This window comes from Psittacula echo, assembly GCF_963264785.1.
Source record: "Psittacula echo genome assembly, chromosome: 4".
Taxonomy (NCBI): Eukaryota; Metazoa; Chordata; class Aves; order Psittaciformes; family Psittacidae; genus Psittacula; species Psittacula echo.
In genome coordinates, this window is record NC_137738.1 from 2891155 (window position 1) to 2905802 (window position 14648).

General features: G+C 44.6%; 1 protein-coding gene across 1 annotated transcript in view; it reads left to right on the forward strand.

Moving 5' to 3' along the window:
• Positions 1–3500: 3500 nt before the first annotated feature.
• PROX1 (prospero homeobox 1) overlaps positions 3501–14648 on the forward strand; it is a gene marked incomplete at both ends in the record, with an annotated part of 35859 nt that continues 24711 nt past the window's right edge. Inside the window, 2 exons of the mRNA XM_080615287.1 lie at positions 3501–5217; positions 12167–12303. Coding sequence (XP_080471413.1) covers positions 3501–5217; positions 12167–12303 — 1854 coding nt within the window. The remainder of the gene's footprint in view (positions 5218–12166; positions 12304–14648) is intronic.

A 14648-nucleotide genomic window follows, 5' to 3' on the forward strand; every position in this document is an offset into this window, starting at 1 on the left:
ATGCGAGGAGTATCAAAGTGAGGTGTAAAGCAAATTTAACCTTCACAGATTTAAAACTCTGGAACTTTGAGGGAAACGGTGCTTCTGAAGATTTCTACATAGATTTTGACAGCCTAAGCGATGTATTTCTGGGTAGTTGTACAGAGATATCAGATGTATGAAATGCAGTTTCGAGACAATGTGCAGCCAAAGTACTGGTGTTACGTAAAGGATACACACTTCCTAATTATTTATTTTTATACCCCCCGGAGTTGCTTATTTAATCAGTTCTAATCTAATCAGTCTCAAAGTCCTCCTGTCATGGCTGGGATTCTGCATCCCGCTGTATGTGCCATCCCACTTTCCTTGAGGTGTGAATTGGTTTTGGTCCTCTGAGACCGAAGTATTAACTGGCCATTCAATACCCATTCTGTTTTGTCAGGCTAAAGTAGAACTATTTCTCATATTTAAGCCTTAAATCTGGCAGTCTGTAGGCTCGGGATAACACCAGAGCAAATGGAAGATATTGCTTAATACCCAGGTTAAGTGTATGATAACTCCGATGCCTTCAGTTTCCAACGAGGGTAGGAGGGTGTACCAGTCCAGAGCACCTCATACAGTGGCGGGAATTGGCTGGAGGGCAGCTGCCAGTAGAGGGGCTTAGGGAGAGGAAAATGGACACTGGGGAGGAAGGATGCGTGGCAATGACCTTCCAACCTGGCGCAGGACGGCCTACTTCCTGAGCTTCTGACTCAAGGGTACAGCAAGCCCTCCCCATGCGTGTCCTTGGTTGGGATTGGGCAAGAGAGAGGCAAACAGTGGTCAGGCACCTCACATTTGCTGGGAAATGTGCAAAACCTGAAACCTGACATGAGGCTTTCTATGTGAGTCTGGGAACTTATTGCTGGATCTCAATCAAGCATAGTTTGACTACAGGAAAGGAAGGAAAAGTGTGAAGGTTTTTTGGTGCTGTTGGTGTGTTGGGTTTTTTTCCCTTTTTTTTTTTTCTTTAATTTCCCTTATTGGCAAGTCTTATCTTTCTGGAGAGCACTTTTAGAATATCTTCCATGCAATAAGCAAGAGAGCTTTTGGTTATCGTGCAATTAGTTTATATCACTTTCAAATGCACACCACTAGACTGAGAGGTCAACCTTGACCCTGGTTTATTCTGTGCCAGTCTCACCTGCTTAAAACCCCCTGTGGTAGTCGCCCATTTCCGACCCCTGAGGACTTGGCCATTTATCTGCAAAACCAACCCCTCTGAAATCCCAACTCCTCAGGTTTTTTGTTTAGATGAAGACCTAATTGTAAAAGCTTGATTCTGCCCCCTGAAAAACTCCATTTGCATTAACTGAGAGAAAGCAGGAAACGGTCTTTTGCAAGACATACTTCCAAGCAGGGCCTGATCCTACCACAGGCACCTAACATGATTTTGGTACCCTGGACTGCAGGGGAGTTGCTCGCAGGGTGGGATGCTGCCTGCTGTGCAGGTGGTAGGATAGGGCCCCTGCGACAGAACTCCTTGCTGGTTTTTATTTGATTTGATATTTATTTGATTGCGAGGTAGCCAAACTTGACTTGCTTAACGTGCTTCTTGCTAAGGAGTGATCTTGGAAGATAGTGACCTGGTAACAGTGTGAGGCTCTGGATTTCCCGTCTGAATTCACAACACTTTTTTGGTGGTGTTTTTGTGGGTTTTATCACTCTTTGCTTTCCTGTATGCAAGGAGCCAGTAATGTAAACAAACATCAGGTCCCTTGCATAACTGTCTCTGACACCAAATTCTTGTAGTACATCCACAATACATGGGCAAAGGCTGCAGAATAAACATAATGCTTCTAAGTATTAAAAGCTTCTCTTTTTTTTCATCCTGGTTGCAAACTAAGCACTGACTCCTGTCTTGATTTTACAGATTATTTCATGCTGAAATTATGTCTATTTGCATGGATAGTCATTCTTTAAAACTAGCCACAGATGCAGTCCTAGGGAGCACGTAGATGTTTTTACAGGTGAACCGAAAGAGATGGGAGCAATTCCAAAAAGTCTGCATGCTGCCTTTGGCAATATACCCTGTTATTGTGAAGACTGTGCTCTGTTAAGCAAACGTAAAGTTTAATATTAGATAAGCGTTGCATGAAAAAGACTTTAATTCTCCTCAGTGTTAAATGTTAAGAAAGAGGAAAAGTGTGTCTAGTGCTTTATGTGCGGTGCGAGTTTAGCATCACTAGTTAATAAGTCACAAATTATGTCAAGAGCCTTTTACAAAATGCAAGGAAGTGTGTTATCTTTTTATGCTGTGTTCCTGGGAAACAATGAGAATTCATATAAAGGGAAGGTATCTTCCTTTCTCACGCAGCTGATTGATGTTATTTCTTTCATCTTCCTATATTTTTTCTCATCTTTTCTGCATGTCACAGGAAATAAGATCCTGTGTATTCAAAAATATTACGTGTAAGAAGGGCTCTACTGGGCATTTGATAAACTGTTCTTGGGGATTTTTCTCCAAGCAGAGAGATGTGGCACTGAACATGCCTGGTTTCTGCTATGCAAAAAATTTAACGTCATGTATTTTAGTGTAGGAAATAAAAGAATCTTCAGCCTTTGGTAGCGGGGCTTGCTTGGAGAATGGAAGTTAAGACAAGGGAAGGAATGTATGGGGAATTCAAACCACTGTCATGGCTAGTCAGTGGTACAGACAAGGCTCTGTTAACGAACTGCATTTTGGCCTTTATTTGATCACATCTCTGTAAATATTATAATCCCAACCATAAAATATTTGAATGCATTTTTGCTTTGCTGAATAAATGTTTCCCTAATGATTTAATAGAGGTGCTTTTCTTCCCCCCCCCCCCCCATGTAAGCCTAAATGTGTCTGTGATTTCTTTGCCTTTCACATGCACCTATACTATCCTACCTACAATTATGTGCAAGTTGATATTTTGACCTTTGGATACTTATTTCTTGGTTTTATCTCTCTTTAAAAAGCAAAACTACAATTATGGTTTTTACATCACAATTGATTTTTTTTTAATCCAAATTTTATACAATTTCTTGTTTTAACAATAAATCTTAACCAAGGAGTACTTTCATCTTCTTTTGTAACATGTATCTCAATGCCCTAAATTTAATCAATTGGTTGTCAGAGGCTGTGTTCTTCTAATCTACTCTTTCTTCTGAAGATAAACAGTATCATTTTAGGCATTTGTGCAAGAGAATCATATTACTGGTGCTTAAGCAGTTTTTGCTTTTTTAAATCTTAATCCATCTTAAACCAGTGGAGCAGAAATATTTAAAAATGTTTCATTTCAAGCAGAGTGCATAATAAATTGCAATAATTGTAATGTGCCATAAATCCCAGAGCCTATGCATTTTGCATTTTATTCAGGATTGAGGTCAGGAAATTTGGAGAAATTTAAAGAAAATGATTCATCAGTCCTTTTGTTCTGTTGGCCAGGGTCCCAGGATTCTTGAGCTGAGCCCAGCTGACAAGCTTTTGAAGATGGCACAATAACAGTCCAGTGATGCCTGACCATGACAGCACAGCCCTCTTAAGCAGGCAAACCAAGAGAAGAAGAGTTGACATTGGAGTGAAAAGGACGGTAGGGACAGCATCTGCATTTTTTGCAAAGGCAAGAGCAACGTTTTTTAGTGCCATGAATCCCCAAGGTTCAGAGCAGGATGTCGAGTATTCAGTGGTGCAGCATGCAGATGGGGAAAAGTCAAATGTACTCCGCAAGCTGCTGAAGAGGGCGAACTCGTATGAAGATGCCATGATGCCTTTTCCAGGAGCAACCATAATTTCCCAGCTGTTGAAAAATAACATGAACAAAAATGGTGGCACGGAGCCCAGTTTCCAAGCCAGCGGTCTCTCTAGTACAGGCTCAGAAGTACATCAGGAGGATGTATGCAGCAACTCTTCAAGAGACAGCCCCCAAGAGTGTCTTTCCCCTTTTGGCAGGCCGACTATGAGCCAGTTTGATGTGGATCGGTTATGCGATGAGCACCTGAGAGCTAAACGCGCCCGGGTTGAGAATATAATTCGGGGTATGAGCCATTCCCCCAGCGTGGCATTAAGGGGCAATGAAAACGAAAGAGAAATAGCTCCGCAGTCCGTGAGCCCCCGAGAAAGTTACAGAGAAAACAAGCGCAAGCAAAAGCTGCCGCAGCAGCAGCAGCAGAGTTTCCAGCAGCTGGTTTCAGCGAGGAAAGAGCAGAAGCGAGAGGAGCGCAGACAGCTGAAGCAGCAGCTGGAGGACATGCAGAAGCAGCTGCGCCAGCTGCAGGAGAAGTTCTATCAGATCTACGACAGCACTGACTCTGAAAATGATGAAGATGGCAACCTGTCTGAAGACAGCATGCGCTCCGAAACCATGGACGCGAGGGCGGGCGACTCCGTTGGCAGGTCAGACAATGAGATGTGTGAGCTGGACCCAGGGCAGTTCATCGACCGGGCACGGGCCCTCATCCGCGAGCAGGAGGTAGCGGAGAACAAGCCAAAAAGAGAAGGTCCCAAGGAGAAGGAGCAAGGGCCGAACGCCTTCCACCCCGAAGGCAAACATTTGGCCGAGACACTGAAGCAGGAGCTGAACACCGCCATGGCGCAAGTTGTGGACACGGTGGTCAAAGTTTTCTCATCCAAGCCCTCCCGCCAGCTTCCTCAGGTCTTCCCGCCCCTCCAGATCCCACAGGCGAGGTTCGCCGTTAACGGGGAGAACCACAACTTCCACACGGCCAACCAGCGCCTGCAGTGCTTTGGGGACGTCATCATTCCCAACCCCCTCGACACCTTCGGCAGCGTCCCCATGCCCGGCGCCACCGACCAAACCGAGGCGCTGCCCCTTGTCGTCCGCAAAAACTCCTCTGACCAAGCGGCCGCGGCCCCGCCGGCGGGCGGCCATCACGCCTCGCTGCATCAATCCCCGCTCTCGGCCACTGCTGGCTTCTCCACCTCCTCCTTCCGACACCCCTTCCCACTGCCCCTCATGGCCTACCCCTTCCAGAGCCCCCTGGGCGCACCGTCGGCCTCCTTCCCAGGGAAAGACCGCTCCTCCCCTGAATCCCTTGACCTGACACGTGAGACCACCAGCCTGAGGACCAAGATGTCGTCGCACCACATGAACCATCACCCTTGCTCGCCGGCACACCCCCCCAGCGCCGCCGAGGGTCTCTCCTTGTCCCTCATCAAGTCAGAGTGTGGCGACCTGCAAGACATGTCTGAAATCTCGCCCTACTCGGGAAGTGCAATATCCTTTTTGAAAGGCGAGGCCATATCCTGGCAGTGGCTTGGTGGGAAAGGACGAGGGGCCATGCCCGGGCCCACCTGAGGGCTTGGTGAGGCCAAATAAAATGCTGGAGGCCCAGTTAGAGATAACAGGAAGGGCTTCTATAGGTATGTCGCCAACAGAAGACAGGCTAGGGATAATGTGAGCCCTCTCCCAAAGGAAACAGGAGAACTGGCTACCCTGGATTTGGAGGAGGTTCAGGTTGTCTGTTCAGCCTGGAGAAGAGAAGCTGCGTGGAGACCTCAGAGCAGCTTCCAGTGTCTGAAGGGGGATACAAGGATGCTGGAGAGGGACTCCTCATCAGGGACTGTAGCGATAGGACAAGGGGTGATGGGTTCAAACTGAAACAGGGCAAGTTCAGGTTAGATCTAAGGCAGAAGCTCTTCCCTGTGAGGGTGCTGAGGCACTGGCACAGGGTGCCCAGAGAAGCTGTGGCTGCCCCATCCCTGGCAGTGTTCAAGGCCAGGTTGGACAGAGCCTTGGGTGAGGTGTCCCTGCCCATGGCAGGGGGTTGAAACTGGATGATCTTAAGGTGTCCTTTCCAGCCAAAACCGCTCTATGATTCTATGTGTTGTCTGACGATGCTCCTTCAGCAGTGGTGTTCACATAAGAAAGCCATGGTCCCTCTCCCAGCCTTTTCAACCGCTCTTGGTCAGGAAACAGCCAAGCCCATGGTACAGGTGCCAGTGGGTTTCCCTTGGCTGGGGAGGTGACCGAGGGGTCATTGACCAGAAACCATTCAAGCCATGGCCGCCTTCTTGCCCTCCCCTGCCAGGCCAACATGTGACCCCTGTTAATGGTGTCATGGCTGGGGCTCGCAGAGAGCCATGGTTCATTCGCTGGTGAGCCTTCAGCTCCCAAGTGTGTAAGGGAAATGAAGCACAAAAGACACAGGTACTGGTATATTCAGCCTGCATCAAGTTCTTTCCCCCACCCAGAGGTCTGTTCCTCAGCCCTTGTGCAGCTGCCTGCTATGCATGATTAACCTCTGTTCAGCCATACACTGAAATCTTTTGTCCTAACATACACAAAGCAAATTATTTTGGAAAGCTAGAGAGAACAATTAAATATAAAACTTCAGCTGTATTAAAGTTACAGGACACTTCCCCTGCTTGAAAAAGAAAAACCAGATGAGAATAAAATCTCACTTTTTAGCTCAATAGCAGGCTTTAGTTACGGGGAAAAAAATCCATCTCTGCCTTTATTTAGGCACATCCAGACATAGCAATGGTCTTTTTTTTTTTGGTTTTTTTCTTTCCCCTGGAAAATAGTACTAGTTTTTTTTTTCTTTTTTAGCAATAACACCTCCCACTCCTTCCATCTTTCCCCCTAATGTGCTTTTTGGTCAAAAGATCTTTCCTTTCCAAGCACAGTCATATTAAAAGTGAATTAAAACCCCGTGTCTGCCTGATGGTAAAAGTGAGGATTTGCATGAAGGGTAGATGGACATTTTTTCCCAACTCCGGGACCCCAGCAGAAGGCAACAGCACACGCATGGAGCCGTAGATGCAGCTGATTTCGGTCCCAAGTTGATGAAAGTTATTGCGGCTGAATAACTCTGCTCGTCCCTGAGTAATGGTAGTGATGGTGAGGAACTTGTCTGCTTTCCAGGGGCATCCTGTGAATACAGATGCCTGAGGCTGTGCCCCATCACTGGGTATCTTCTAGGTGATGAATAACTCTGGTGGCTGTAGATTAATTTAACCACATTTTCTGTAGACATGCTAAATCCTCAGGTGCTGGCAGGGCTCGAGACCTGCTGGTTACCTGCACATCTCAGCCCTCCCATGGAAGTGGGCACCACTGGGACAAAGGAAGGTGCTGCAGGTCCAGAGCTCACCACCACCAGTCTTTGATAAAACTTGTCAATTCTGAGTCAAGAATTGCTGTTGTCTGACCTTTAGAATAGTCCCATTTCTATAAGGGGAAGTATTCCTAGTTTGAAAGCACCTTCCTTAGCTATTGGTGGTTTTGAGAGCCAGTTGATAGTGGACACGATGCTTGACTGACCTTTTTCCTGAAAGAGGATCTCTGCTGTGTTGGTAGCAGGGACATCTCCTTGCCATGTATGTTGTATGACATAACAGAATTGGTCTAAATCCAGCATCGATCCCAGTTACTGCCAGTTAGTTTTGGAATTCCAAACTGAAAATCTCTCCTGCATATTGACATGCAAGCAGTGATGCTCGGAAAGCACCGCTGAGGTCAGGAGTGGGAGCCAAGGGCAAGACTCAGGCCAGGGCAGTTAAGTAACTTCTACCAAGCAATACAGTGGCTTACTAATTGTTTGTGTGTAAAAGTAGTTCTCCCATCCTGGGAGAGGAGTGGGCAGAGGTGGAAAATGCTAAGTGTGGGAACTAGGAGTCCTAGGGCTGCGCTTGGTCTTCTCCACCTGTGGAGCATCTCTCCCTTGCTCCTGCCATTTCTCCCCGTCTCCTGCTTGTTCTCACTGGTGGTCACTAACGGAGCTTGTTTCTGCTAAAACAAGGGTGTGAGAGTCCCCTGCTGCTCCAAGGCTGAGACAGGGGAAACTTGGGGTGCTAGATTCCCTTCCTCCTTGCTCGCCCTGCTTCTTCCGCTGCCATTGGGAAAGCGCTGTGACCTTCCCACCTAGACACTATTGCAGGCTGCAGTTTGATCTGGGTTTAGATACAAGACCTGCTGGGACAAACAGATTTATTAAATAGGGCTTCTACACAACGTATACAGCTCAGCTGTGGGAATGGATGTTTTTCCCTAGCAGCAGCTTGTTTGTCCAGGTAGTTTGCAGTTTCCAGGGAAGGGCACAATATGGAGCTTGGTGTGTTTGTGGTTGATTCTGTTGTGACGCTTTTATTTTACATGCTTGAATGTGCACATATAGGGAATATATTTCTTGAGAGAAGCAGATCTTTCTTCCCTGCAGAAAGCAACATCTGTTTTCCTGGACAGTATGGCCAGGATGAGAACATAAGACTAGCACATACAGCCAAGTTCAGGTTTTAGTAGTAAGCTAAAGCCCTGAACTAGCCTGCGGTTTGAGGGGTTCTTTTTGTTTTGTTCTGTTTTGTTTTTAACCAAGGCCTGTAAAATGTATCAGATGGTTCTCTGCTGAATTGCAGAAGGAAATGGTTAATGTTTGCATATGTTGCTAAACAAGATAAGATGCACCTGCAGCAGAAATTCCCATCTTGGTCATGAATGCAGGCTGTATCTTTGCAAACTAATCTGTTTAATCAAATATTAAGTTTTATTCAAATTGCAAAAGAAACAGGCAGCGAATTGTTTTGCTGCATGCTCTTCCTTTGTCATGCATCCTCTTTGCATCTCAAGAAAAATAGCCTTGTTCAGTCTCAGAGCATTTGCATGGATCAGAAGTGAGGCACAACAGTAGTTTGTGCGCTGCTGAGACATCCGTAAAGGTGACGAAGTTTCGCGTGCTCTCCCTGGCAGGAAGGCTTCAAAACACGAGTGAAACTTTCTGCAGTTTCATTTCTTTATCACAATTATTCCAGTCCAACTGGAATAAGTTTCACAGCCCCCATATGCGGAAGCTATAAGTAGGGAATTGCAGCATTTTGAAATGAGGAGTTACTGTGTCTGACTAGAAAATTCAACTCATGAAACTTTAAAAAATGAGTGATTGTACAGCACGGGTGACTCTGTGCTGCTGATGAAACCTGGGCAATGAACAAATACTTTCCAGCCAACCCATTCTTTGGAGGGTCTTGAAGATGCTGCTCTGAGTTACAGCTATTTGGTGCTTTGCTGATGAAAAGCACTTGGGCTGTAACTTAAGGAGCAGCTTGACTTTGCTAGTGCAGATTTTTTACCTGATACAACCCATTCTTGCCTCTTTTCCTTCAGCTCAATACATGTGTGAGCTAGAAAAGCCTGTTAGAGCATTTGTGGGAGCTCAGGCCGAGAGGACCAGGAGTGAAAGATGTTTTTGCAGAAGAGGAGCGTTACCTGGGAGGATTGAAGTGCAAATGAGTCCAGTGTTGCACAATGCCACCTGTGTGCCTCTCCAGTTAAAACACACAAGTGCGTGTTATATGTTCCATTCCCAGTCTTGCACTTCCCGTTGTGCCTTTTTGCTGCTGGTGCTGCTGGTGAGGTGAGGCTGCGCTGTGTGTGTAAACGCACAGTGCTGAGGCTCTCAGGTTGTTTGAACACCGCTTTAGGTTCAGCTGCAGTACACACTTCCTCTGATCTTTTATGTTCCTGAGCAGATGTCTTTCATTAATTTATGGATTTATCATCTTTCTTTCTCTCTTTTTTTTTTTTCCCTTTCCTTTTTTTTTTGTGTTTTTTTTTTACACCTGGCAGCTGGCTCAAGTTTCAGCAGTTATTGTCTATTTTGTATTACCCATAGAATTGAATGTCATCTGTCTTTACAAAGCTATAGCTAAGAGAATTGAGGCAAGCCACATGAGCTGCTGGGACAGAGCTTGTTTGCGTTCCATTCGGCACCCCTCCTCCTCCTCCTCCTCCCTTTACCTCCTTAATATTTATTTGTGCTCGTTTTCTTTCCTGGCCTTGAATGGGGCTTAGCTCGTGTTCGGTACAGCTGTATGTTTACTGAATCTATTTCATCATGAGTCATTGTGCGTGTGTAAGTATCCTGGAAACAGCTAGTGCTTTCTTGGAAGAACAGTTGCTTTTCAGCCCAAGCACTTAAAAAGGAAATTAAGCAATTGGTCAGTTCAGGTTTTATTTTCTGAAATAGCAACGGGTTATCTAATTCTTAGCTCTTAAGTCTGTCATTAACTATTTTGGGCTAGATTATTACGGATCCTATCTTTTATCACAGTAAAGCGTTAACCTTAGGATCAAGATATACAGATTTGTGGCATATTTGGGATCGCTTTAAGGCTGCCCGGTTCTTAAGAACGAGTATAAATTTAATAATAAAAAAAAAGGATTTCTGGGAATTTGATTCTCAGAGCATCTTTTAATACGTTTCATTCAATGTCAATATCCTCTGGCATTAGAGCAAAAAATACTTACAAATTCTAAATGCAGAAGGAATCCAAATGCTTAGAAAAGTGTCTAATATGCTTAAATCCAGCAAATAGGAGGGCTTTTTGGGTAAGTTTAAGTCCATCTTTGAGCTCGCATTGAAAGAGAATATACGCCAAACCCGGCAGTAACATGTTGTCAGTGTCAGAGGAATTGCAAATTAAGGAGATTTAGGATTATTTTTTTCCCCCTTTCTTTTTCTTTTAGTTATTGGAGTTCCCCTTTAGACCCCCACTTTCCTGAAAGGAGCACATAACAAAATGGATTTCTGGCGTAGAAGTTTTGATTTGTCTAAAACTCTTATCACTAAGCAATAGGTGACAGCTTGCTACTATTATTTCACTTACGTATTTTGACAGATGGCACTGCAGAGTGTAATGCTCTTTTAGACTTCTCTGTCAGTCTAATGGAGGTAACTGGAGGTTCTTTCAACTCTTCTCTTGGCACAAGAAGTATGTCAGTCATAAATTATCTTCTTTGTAATCATTAAGCATCTAAAACAAAATGCAAGTTCAGCTGAGCCGTTTTCCGTGTTCTTCCAGATAGTAAGAGTTCTTTTGAAATAATATTGTCAGTGCTTTTTTTTTGTTTGGTTGGTTTTTAAACACTATGTTTTTCCAACCAAAAAAGAACCTTGTAACTGAAGTAAAGGGAGAAGGTTTCAATAGATTTCAGGAATTAGAGAAAAAGGAATTCTGCTGAAAAAGCCTCGCTAATCAGTAGCCTGCTGATAAAAATGAGTCTGGGTTTCCTGTCTCGAGGCCTGGAATGAGATGTTCTGTGGTCTAAGGTGGAAGAGGCACCTTGGCTTCGGAGCATCTGTCGACTTGGTTGACCTTCCCCCGCCATAAGGTGTGAACCAAGGGAAATTTTCAGCCATTGTGTTTAGGAGAAACAGTCCTTAGAGAAGCTTCTGGGAAGAACCCTTAATTGACCTTGTGGGGGCCACATTGATTTTCTCCACGTGCATCTTCATTTCTGATAAATTATAAAGCCATTAATTTGCTGAGGAAATGGCAGGGCCAGCCTGCGGCACAGATGTGACCAGAGCCATTGCTAGCACGCAGTTCACAAAAGAGAGCCAAGAAGCTGGGAGAAAAATCAGCAAGCTGAGATTGTTATGGTTAGCTTCACATTCCCTTGGGAACTCTTGGAGTTGCTTCTGTTTACAGATCTAAAACGTAATGATGTTTCCAGGATAAATAGGCTGCCTTATAGGGTAAGTGGCCATTTATTGATCTGCTAGCCCGCATTTATCGATTGGTTAGCCCCAAATACAGCTTCCTTCTCGGAGGAGTTAACTGTGTAAATCAGGAGGCGACAAGTTTGTGGTGGGGGGGATTGAACAGCACAGGGGCTCTGCCTCTTGCAGATCTTGCTTTGATTTGCCCACTGAAGCAAAGCAGCAGCTTTGGAGAGAGTTACTCAAGATGTTAGAATTTATTGATACGCGTGAATTAGGTGAGATGTACCACCTGTGAAAAACATTGCTCAGCATGAGAAAGCGCCTCTGATTGCCTTCCATGCGTTAGTTTGGTTTTGTGTAAGCGGCACGACACTGAGAGTAAAAGAAACTAGCTGGAATTGCGAAGGGAGAGGGAGAAAAAGCTGCCCATAAGTTTTCTGCGGCACATGCTTCGTGCATTTGTTTCCTTAGCAACAAGTGAACATACATATGGTACACAAGCCGTAAACTTGCAAGGTTCCCAAGACCCAGCACCAGAACTGATAAGAAACACAGGGTTTGAGTTCACTGCCTCACATCCCTCATTTAGCTGTTTTACAGAAAATGACAGGGCAGCAATTTAAATGTTAACATTTTCTCCTGTAGTCTGAGGAGCTGTGGAGTGTTGACGGGGACCCTTTGCTGGCTGTGTGCATTCAGAAACAGCTTTCTCAAGAAGAGCATTTTCCTTTACTAATTCAATCCTACATGCAGGAAGGCTTGTCACCGAATCACTTGAAAAAGGCCAAGCTCATGTTCTTTTACACCCGGTACCCAAGTTCCAATATGCTGAAAACCTACTTCTCAGACGTAAAGGTAAGAAAATCTCTCTCCTCCCCAACCCCCCCACTTCCCCTCCTTACTGCATGTTATATTTGCTCATGAAATGATATCATGTTATTATAATAGAGATTAAGAATATTTCCGGGTACTCAAAGGTTACAGCTGACTTTATTCACTTGTTCTTCTTGTTGAGGTGCACCCTGTTTATGCCTAGATAAGGAAAGGGGATGTTTTTAAATTAAACCTAAAAAAAGAATTGAAATTTTAGAGCAAAAGAAGAATAATTTTCACAGTAAATGAAACAGTTTTCATTATACATATCCTATTAAAAAAGGGGATTTTTTTGGTGGTAGAAATGTACTTCCAAGAACATTTTGGAGCCGTTCTCAAGTGTTCCCTTATTGTTTCATTTCGGTTGGTTTCCTCATATTTGTGCTTACATAAGCAGAGTGTAAAATCCCTTTCTTTCTGTCAAAAAGAAACAGTACATTGAAATTCTCCGTGCAGAAGCTGCTTAAAAACAAAAGTGATGATTGTCTCTTATTTACAACTTAATTTGTTGTTGATGCAGAGTACACTGAGCATAAGGAGGATGAATAAAGTGACAGATTCAGGCCACATTATTCAAATGAGGATATGAAAGCTGTCGACATACAGCTGCATCCTCCCTCATTCTACAGAATATTAGGACCTCCTGATTTTTTTTCTAAAAGTAATTGTTCCTTCGCATCAACTTGATTTTGTGTTAATCATCTAAGGTTTTTTCTTTAAAAAACAGAGATTGAGTTTTAATGATTATAATGGCATACATGGTGTCATTATCTAAGTAACTTTATAAACATTACATTAGCTCAAATTAGTTTGTTACATTCCCACCCCCCCCCCCCCGAACCAAATTACAGAAATCCTGCTTTTAATCACTTTCGTGTTATGGGGGTTTTTCAGTCTTAGTGGGAGATTATCCCACAGGTTTGTGAACTTGGCCCAGTTTCTGCTGATCAGTTCGCTTTGGTCAAGTTTCTTGGCAGTTACTCCCTTTATTTTTGCCGTTTCACGTCGCATGTGCTCGCAACCCCAGTGCCCCTCCACAGCCGTGCCCTTGGAGGTTCCTCTTACTCAATGCCGCGCGCTGAGCGGATGGTGACAACAGTTATGGAAAGGGGGTGAGGGGTGGGGGGAAGCAATACAGGCACTTTCTAGGCTAAATGGCTGGTCAAGAATCATTAAACACACAGAGAAAAGCTGCAAATGGTGCAGCAGGCCAAGTGGAGGGTTTGGTCTCCGAGTGGTTCCACCTGGAGTGGAAGAATCAGAGCTCCGATGAGCTGCCGCAGGCAGATGTGGTGCTGGCAGCACTGCTCCAGAGGCTCCTGCTCTGGGCTACCCCATGCCTTCACCCCTGTGTGTTCTCAAGGTACACCGAAGTGGGGATGGCTTTTGTCCCTGGCATTGCTGCTTTTTCCTCTCTTTTTAAGAAGATCCATACTTTGCGTGTTTGCATGCACACGGTGACTTTGCCTCCTGACAAAGTTGTGTAATATGCAGAAATTTGCTTTTCTGCCACCTTGCATTTCTACAGCATTAGGGGAAACCCAGTGCTATAGAAACTTAAGGTGTGGGATGGGGTCATTTACCCAAAAGCAAATGCAGCCATCTCCCTGGGGGCACACGACAGCCGCCCAGGGTCAGCAGCAGCACAGAACCAGGGGTGTAAATATTAGGTACGTTCATCTTGTCTTGGGCTTTTCCATACCTTTAAATGCTTCAGAGTGCTTAGCATGTGATTGCAGTTCCTCAGGCCAAAGGATGCTGCCCTTTTGCCCACGTGCAGTCCCATTAGCCTCACCACTCCTACTTAGGGAAGCAAAAGGACATAATTTTGCTTAAATGGAGCCAGCACGTCCTTGTGGTTTAAGCAGGTGTCCCCTACCAGCACCGATGGGGACTGCTGCTTGCCACTGCAACACTCTCATCCATGAGCTAGGGACACATATGTAAATAGGTACCCTAATGAGACCTTTCCAATGGCTGCGCTGGCCAAATGTTTAGTTTTGAGGATTGTGGATATATTAATAAAGATGTATGTGTAACATGGAATACTTGAAGCATTTAAGTTGTATTTAATTTCATTACTAATTGCCCTTAAAAATGAAAAGAAACTGTATTAGTGCTATGGTTTATTTCAGAAATTTAAATAGGAGAGTAAAGCTTGGGAACAATTTGAATATCAGGGCCAGGCCCTCAGGGAAAGTAAATGTGTGTAGCTGTGTTGAAACCAAGGAAGCTGTACTGATTTACACCTATTAAAAATCAGTGCTTTTCTTCCTTCCCTCCCTTGCCCCAAGATGGCCATAACCCCAAAATGCTGTGGCAAAACT